Here is an 8926-nt window from a genome sequence, read left to right on the forward strand (position 1 = left end):
AGGTGTTTACAACTGATTATTTGGCTACAAATGATCAATGGATACTACATCTGAGTACTGAGCAGTTGTAACCGCTGGGGGTCCCTGCTCACCTGGCATTGTGTGTCAGTTATTTCCGCAACAAAGAAAAATGATACTGGAAAAGCATAGACAGACAGGTATGTGAATACATTGAGCAGACAAGCACTTACACGTCGTTATGGCGAAACCGAGGGGATATAACCTGAAGCACTATAAAAGCTGCCTTTGGTTTTCAATGACACAGAGATAACATGAACACTAAAAGAAAGAAATCATTCAGAGCCGTGAAGTACACTTTATTTGTGTGTTGCTACATCTTTTGGGTAAGAGCATGACTTGTAAATGTATTTCTGCTGATTTTTAGAGCGAACATGACAACTTTGCATATTAAAGTATATTTATATTATATTATTTCTAACTGTTTGCCTACTGTATGTTGTATTTGTCCAAATCGTTTGGCTTTGTTTCATATGGAATTGTGTTTGTATTGCAGATATTTTAAACAAATGAGTGTTGTTGTGTTAAAGGTGTTCAGTGCTGTCCTAATTGCTGTTGGAATCTATGCAAAAGTTGCCAAAGAGTCAGGTATTTAAACAGTATTCGTCATATTCATTCATCTCTAGTTGTAAAAGAAGCTTGCAAACATTTATAAATGTCAAAATTTTCACAAATTGTACATTAGGCCTATATGATGCTTACCAGATCATTAGCCTAAATAATATTCCAACAAGTTTAGATCCATATTTTCCAACTGTTGTATAAATATTATAGTTTCCATGACCACAGTGGCACATTGAGACTAGATGAAATATTTATAGTTTTAAATGTAATTTGTAACATACCGCACAACCAGCTTAAATTAAGGCTAGGTAAGGTAATGTAAAACTTTTCTTTAACTCATCTAATGAAGGCAAAAAAAAGGGTGACTAAAGTGTTGAAAAAGTTAGATGTAGCCTGTTATAGATCCTATGTAAATTGTAAACAGAAAAAAAGAACAAGAAAGAAAAAGATGTATGTTAACTAACGTGTACATCTACATTTTGTGTTACTTTATATTTTCTTTACTAATGCTTGACAGATGTAGTGGACACGCTGATGGCAGATCCAGCGCTGTTGCTGATCATTGTGGGTTCTCTCTTGTTCACCATCACTTTCTTTGGCTGTTTCGGAGCTCTGCGCAACATCTCCTTGCTGCTCAACATGGTCAGACTCAGATATAGTTCTCACATGAGGAAGTTGTCACAAAGGCTATATCTCAGTATGGAAAGATTACCTTGTACTTTGAATATTTCAAAATCTTGGATGGATGGATGGATGGATGATAATTTCAAGACCGTATTTTACATGGTAGTTAAAAAATATTTTTCTCAAGTCAGTCAGTAGTCAGACTCAGTGCCCATTGTGACAACTTACCCTTTTTTTTTACCTAGATTTTTTTCCAGATTTTTTTTTTTTTTTTACAAATAAATCATATTTGTCCAGTTTGTAGGAGTTTTGCTGGCCATTCTGCTGCTGCAAGTAACAGCCGCTGTGATGGGCCTTTTGTTCTCTGAAAAGGTAAATAATTTACACAGGTACAAACTAAAACTTTATATTTGGACCATTGGGCATTTCTTGGAGAAATGAGATGATGTTTTAAAATGATTACTTTCAAAATTTGTTGGTAGGTTCAAGAGAGGACAGAGCAGCTGATGATGAAGGCGATTGTGCGCTATCGGGATGATCAGGACTTGGAAAATGTTATTGATTTTGTACAGAAAAAGGTAGAAGAATTTGATTTCATATACCGTTCAAAATTTGGGCTTTATAAGATTTTTTATGTTTTTGAAAGAAGTCTTTCTTGCTCACCAAGGATGCATTTATTTGTTCAAAAAACACAGATGTACAGTAAGATAAAGTATTGTTACAATTTAAAATAAAATAACTATTTTCCTTAGTAATATTCAAATGATATTTGTTCCTGATGGCAACATCAAATGGCGAACGTAATGAAAGCGGAACAAAACTGCGCTACTCATATTGTGCTTCACAGACCGTTTATCAGTTCGGACCAGCAACATCTGTGCAGCGCAAGCCGATCTTGATCAAGCGACACTGTTACTACACAGCGCTAAGAGATCCAGTGAAGAAAATATTTGAATTTGCTACTGAAGTAATAACATCGCTGCGAGATCTAGTGAGAAGCATTCAAATTTCTCCGTTATTAACCGTAGATCTCTATTAGATCAAACAGCGCTGACGTGGAAACCAGGAGAAACATTGTGCCGTGAATGATCTAGTTATAGGCTTTAAGTCCACAGATCAGCAACATTCACCATGGATTTAATATAGTAACACTAACTGTAACCATGGAAGTTTGGCTGGAATAGTGAAATGCTTTCGAGTACTTCACACATCTTTTTCCAGCACTTCAAAACTCAAATATTATCTAAATATTATATATATAAATATAGGCCTATATTTAAATGTTATTTTTAATGTGATGACCAAAACATTATTTGTTCATCTTTCAAAGATTACCCCCATTTATAAACCTGAAAGTTTCAAGATGTAGTAAAACTCAAACTTATTTAAAAATATTTTTTCTTTTATAAATAGGAAATTTCTCTGGCATTTCTTTCTTTTTGCTGTATCGAAAATGTACCGAACTGTGACACCACTGTATCGTATCAAACCGAACCATGAATTTTGTGAACCGTTACACCCCTAGTGCGGTCGGTCCGTTTTACCATCTGATGGGCACAATCGCTGTCTTGCGTGTCTGGGCTTAGAGCACGCTAAGGCAGTGTTTGTGGATGAGTCATGTTCTCATTGCAGGAACATGACCATCGCGGTACTTCGGTCGAGATTCAATGACCTCCGTAGAGGTAGAGTCCCCCCTGCCACACCCCAATCTATCCCCTCTGAGAGAGGCAATACTTTGGCTGGTGGCCAGGGTGACCTGAGGGTTACAGTGTGGAGCAAAGCCCAGACGATACTTCCTCGGGCCACACCCCCCTCTTGCGCACCGCAACCCGCTAGCGTGGGATCATGGATCATACGTTCCTTATGCCTCATCCGGCGCTCCAGATGATGAGACGATGTCAGCATGCCAATGTCGCCGCATCACAAGGTGGGCTGGAGTCTTCCGGAGATGAAGCGCCATCTTCCGGAGATGAAGACTCGGCTGTGCTGCCGCCTTCGGGTGTGCCAGCATTGCCCAAGTCTGATCCGGAATTGACAGCCATGCTCTCCCGGGCAGCTGGAATGGAATCCTCCAACTTGTCGCTAACAGACATCTGCAGAGGTGCAGGCTGGACGACACCCAACACTTACGCGAGATTCTATAATCTCCGGGTAGAGCCAGTGTCCTCTCATGTACTCGCTTCCACTAGCCAGTAAGTAGGACCTGCTCTGTGTCAAAGCTTGCTGCGCCATTCCACACCACGGACTGGATACGTGCGCTATTTCACTCAGATGAGTTCTTCTTAGACCCTGAGTTCCTCCTGCCCTGTTGATGCTGTCAGCAGAGTGCATGCCCGGTCGGTCAGCCCTCATCATTGGCTAGGTGCCTCTGTGTGCATGGTCCACCCATTGGGCAACCCCCAATGTGTATTTCCACGGTAAGTCTCCTCCGAGCTTGTGTCTTTCCCTTGCCTCGAGGTTGAAACATTCCACCCTAAGGGCTGGATACTGGAGTTTCTCCATATGCATACTCGGGTCATATGTGTATTCTAAGTCCTCCCTACGGGTAGGCGCTGTGTTACATATTCCTCCTGGGATATGCTACCCAGCGTACCTTGGTATTCCTGCGTTAAGCCTAGCCCTTCGTTTGTGCTAGTTTCACGACAGAGAGCTCAGTCTTGCGCAAGGCACTGAGATTGGGACCCCCATTTCGTCATTCACTAACGTAACTCGCAGTGACTGAACGAAAGGGAACGTCTCGGTTACGTATGTAACCCTCGTTCCCTGAGGAGGGAACGGAGACGTTACTTTCCTCTGCCACCACCCCTGTACCGCTGGTTTGTAGAACTCGAAGCTGATAGGCTTCTAAGCGAAACCCCCATTTCGTAATTCACTGATGTAACGTCTCCGTACCCTCCTCAAGGAACGAGGGTTACATACGTAACCGAGACTGCGCAGGGACCATTACCGCCATACCGCCATACCGCCAATCCTAACTGTATGCTAATTGTCAATCGTATTTGACGATAGTGGTCCTGACAGAATTAAAGTGCCCCTATTATGCTATTTTAAAGTTTCCTAATGTTGTTTTGGAGTCTCCTATAACAGGTTTGCATTCATCAAAGGTCAAAAAACGGTTTTATTTCCTCATAATATACATTTGCACATCACCACATTTTTAATGATTCTCAAATGACTCGTCAGATGAATCAATCTCTCTAAATCCCTCTTTTCCGTGAGCTACTCTGCTCTGATTGGCCAGACAGCTTAGTCTGTTGTGATTGGTTTACTGCGTATGCGCGTCGAAAACAAAAACGCCCATTGACATGACAACATAGGCTCTGCTTGTCTACACCGTAAACTAAACAGACTAACGAACAATGACGTTGATTGTGCCATATCAATGCGAGCACGAGTCCGAAGATAAAACATTGGAAGAACTATTCATTAACAGGACCTTTCTCAGTGTTACTCTACTCAGTTTGAGGTACATGATGAGATGTATGCAATGTATACATTAGCCGAGCTCTAGCGTGAATGACTGATGTAACATAAACGTTGGTAAAACAAATCTTGCTCCATAATCTTTCCTCAAAGTAGTGAGAACGACAGATAATCTGCATTAATAGACACAGTTTTAGGTAATAGTGGCCCTCAGCTGCTTAGCAGAAGTATTTCAGTAAGACAGTGATAACATAAGTTAGCTGTTAGCAGGAGATCTACACAATATCAAACTCATAACTAAGTATTTTGAACACCATCTTTCAAGAGCAAGCGGTTTGCGAATCCTGCATTTAACTCAGAGATTTGAGAAGCAGTCGTCAGTAAAATAAAGGGAAAAGCGCAAAAGTTTAGGATTACACTGCTGTGATATCGTGGTAAAGATTAATTTTAACCACTGATTCTTCACATGCTCATCCTTGGGCAGTGAAAAAAAAACTGGCCTTAGCCTACCTTCTCATTGTATAGCACAGGTTCTTCTCGACATGATGCTATCCAGTATCCACAGGAATCAGCTGCCGGTTTGAGGTTCAAGTTTTCCCTGGTGTCTGCGCGTGCAATAAGTGGGCGGGCAATATGCTAATGTTTCGTCTTGACGTCACAACGAAACGGCTTATGACTCGTTTGAAAAACGATTAATTTCATTTACTCAGAGTCGACTCTTACTTTTGATAGACAATACATTTATATACGGTGCACTTTCAGATTTAAAACTTTGCAGGATGTTTTCATTCACTTAGAGCTATGTTACACACTACATGAAAGGTCTTTTCAAAAATCCATAATAGAGGCCCTTTAATAGTTTTGTGGAAGTTATGATCATTTTTTTCAGGATTTTTTGATAAATAGAATGTTCAAAATAACAGCATATATTTGACAGAAATCTTTTGTAACATTTTGTTTTTACACTTTTGATCAAATTCATGCATCCTTACTGAATAAAAGTATTAATTTCTTTTAAAATAATAATTACTGACACCAAACTTTTGAACAGTAGTTTATGTAGTTAAGCATGATAGGCTGGTGCATGAAATGGCATATGTCAAAGATCACACTGTTGATCTTTCTTTGTCCTGTAGTTCAAGTGCTGTGGGGTGGATTCTTTTTTAGACTGGTCTAAAAACATGTACTTCAACTCATCAGACCAAAATCCCAGTCTGGAGGCCTACGGAGTGCCCTTCTCCTGCTGCATACGGCTAAAGAATGAGGTCAGGTTGTGTCAAATCCTGAAACACTTAATGTAGATGTCTTCCTTGTGCCATCCATTTTAGTATTTAGTAAATACATTTTTCTTTTTTTACTTATTAAGAAATTTGCTTGAAACACTTGCTTGAAAATGTCTCTTTGACCTAGACTGTTAGAATGTTCAGGATTCAAAATATTATGAACAGCCTTGGTGTCAATTGAAAATTTGCATAGTGAATTTTGATTGGTCTTATTTTGTACATATATTTGCATACTGAATTATTGGTAACAATTTACAATAAGGTTTGTTGAGGTTAACGTTAGTTGACATAGGTTTATGCATTAACTATTACCTAACAATGGCTATATATTTATTACAGAATTGATTCATCTTTGTTTATAAAAATACAACTGTTCATTGTTAGTTCATGTCAGCTCAGGTACATTAAATAATATTAACAGATACACTTCTGATTTTAATAATGTATGAGTAAAGATATAAAATTAACATTAACTAAGATTAATAAATGCTGTAGATGTATTGTTCATTGTTAGTTCATGTTAACAAATGGAACTTTATTTTAAAGTGTTACCGAATTATTAGTAGCAGTCAATCAAAAACCTTTTGTATTTTATATACAGTTATGTGGAGCAGAAGCAAAGAGATTTCATGCAGGGCTACCCACTGTAGTGTGTCAGCGATATAGTAAATTTGTAATTATTTTTAATAAATTAGACAAGCATGAAAAGCTGGCCACTTTCTACACTATAAAGAGTGTCTGTTCATTTATATGTAGACTGTGTTCAACTCTATGTGCGGCTATGAGACCCAAAAGATAAAGAAAAGTGTGGCTAGTCGGCTCATCTACACCACTGGTTGTCTTGATGAGATCGTCTGGTGGGGAAAACAGAACCTTCTGCTGGTCGGAGTGATGACCCTCATCCTACTGTTCCTTGAGGTGAGGCGCACACAAAAAGTCCTTTCAACTTTATTTTAAATGCATGCTTTTAGTAACTTCTCCATGCATGAAATCAGGTCTTGCTGCGTCTTGTTTAAAACAGGCAAGGGAATGTGGGCCTCCTCAAAAATGTACTAAATAAACATATACTTAATTATATTGTTTAAAAGCATGCTACAATCAACTGTTGTTCTTTTTCATCCAATTAGCTTTCAGTATCACTTTAGCATGTCATGCTTGCTTATGGTCAATGTTAAAGGTAGAGAAAGACAGACATATATAAATACATATATACTGTACACATGCGGCTAGAGAGACTCTTTCAAATGCAGCTAAATGTATAAATTTTCACAACAAGAGCCATAAATAGAAATGTGCCACAGTGAAAGAGTGGAGGATGAAATTCTCATTGACTTCCACATGCAGGTGAGTAGATGTGGGCTCTCTGTTGATTTATAGTTTATATTGGTCATAATCTTTACATGTCACTGTGTAATTTGATTTGTTCCATTATTATTTTTTTTATAGCACATCATTCATTTTCAAAATATATTAGGGTGAGATTGTATGTGGGAGAATAAATTTCAGCAAAACACAGATGGTAAATCTTCTACTGTTATTTATTTGTAAACTGTAACAATAGCAAATATTTATTATATAATATATATTTTATTAATACTAACATATAACTACATTAATTTGCTATATTTAATTCCCTCACACAAAGAAATTACACAGAAACAAATGCTTATTTTTAAAATATAGATTGTATAGATGTTACATCCTTCTAGATGTTATGGAATAAAAACTAAAAAGAGTACATTGGGACCCAAAAATCTATTCCCTCAGATTTGCTTCTGATTTGCTCATGCTTCTTAGAACATTCATAAAATCAGGATGACATGGATCATCAGGTTTTGCCCCAAATTGTAAAGTACATACAGCTTGAGTGCCTGCTGTCAGTACAGCAAAAGAGGGCATGCCAAAAGAAATTCCAAAATTCATGCAAACGTTTCTACCCAGTTGTTATTTTGTAGTGAAAAAAATGTGTATTAAAAAAAGCAGTCTTTTGAATCCCACTGTATGTATGAGTTTAAAGAATGAATCTCTTTAAAAAAAAAAAAAAAAAAAACCAACAACAATCTCTTCATACAGGACATAATTATACATGAGCAGCCACATCACATTAAAACCCACATTGAGCCACTACAGTACAACCATATAAACATTATCTCTGACCTTTATCATAACCTGTGGGCATGATACACTACATTCATGTGCAGAAAGACAAAACAAACAAGCTCTTTGCATTGAGGATGATAAATGATTTGTCTGTTCTTCAGATATGTATGATGTCACTGGCTTCAGTACAGCTCTGTCAAATCAGAACCGTTCAACAGAAGAGGAGGAATTCTAACAGGACCCAAAACCTTTGTTGCAACAGAAAGTCTTGACTGGTGTTATACGCCCACTTTTCACCATGTGCTTGCTTTGGAATTCAATGACGCACTGCCATTGAAATACCAAGTTATAACATGTTACAAATTAGATGCAAAGACTGTGATAATTCCCTTTATTATACTGTGAGTTTCTAAGCCAAAAGCTGTGATTAATGAAACCTTATTGTAAAGTGTTACTGATAATATAAATAAACAAAAATGTGTTTGATTGTTTTAGGTTAGTAGTGATTTAGTTTAACTTAACATGAACTAAGAATGAACAATAATTCTACAGCATTTATTAATCTTAGTTAATGTTAATTTCAACATTTACTAATACATTATTAAAATCAAAAGTTGTATTTCTCAACATTAATTAATGCACTGTGAACTAACATGAACAAACAATGGACTTTTTTTATTAACTAACCTTAACAAATATTAATAAATACTGTTACAAATGTATTGTTCATTGTTAGTTCATGTTAGTTAACATGCATTAATTAATGTTAACAATGAAACCTTATTGTAAAGTGTTACCATATCTGTATTGTTAATAAAATATATTTTACAACATGCTGAGTTTGCTGACCTTTACACACCGTTTTACTTTTTGCACAACACTTGTAAAATAGATTAATTACTATAAAAATGGCT

General features: G+C 37.2%; 1 protein-coding gene across 1 annotated transcript; it reads left to right on the forward strand.

Annotated features, from left to right (window-relative positions):
• Window positions 1-151: 151 nt before the first annotated feature.
• zgc:113223 (uncharacterized protein LOC541424 homolog) lies at window positions 152-8845 on the forward strand. The gene is made up of 8 exons (XM_056266579.1): window positions 152-344; window positions 549-606; window positions 1100-1224; window positions 1504-1578; window positions 1689-1784; window positions 5766-5894; window positions 6669-6830; window positions 8174-8845. Exons 1-8 carry the CDS (start codon window positions 273-275, stop codon window positions 8282-8284), a joined length of 828 nt encoding a protein of 275 aa, XP_056122554.1. The 5' UTR covers window positions 152-272; the 3' UTR covers window positions 8285-8845.
• The last annotated feature ends 81 nt before the right edge of the window (window positions 8846-8926 follow it).

Source organism: Rhinichthys klamathensis, unplaced genomic scaffold (assembly GCF_029890125.1).
Source record: "Rhinichthys klamathensis goyatoka isolate OS25496 unplaced genomic scaffold, OSU_Roscu_1.1 h1tg000249l_1, whole genome shotgun sequence".
NCBI classification, from domain to species: domain Eukaryota; kingdom Metazoa; phylum Chordata; class Actinopteri; order Cypriniformes; family Leuciscidae; genus Rhinichthys; species Rhinichthys klamathensis.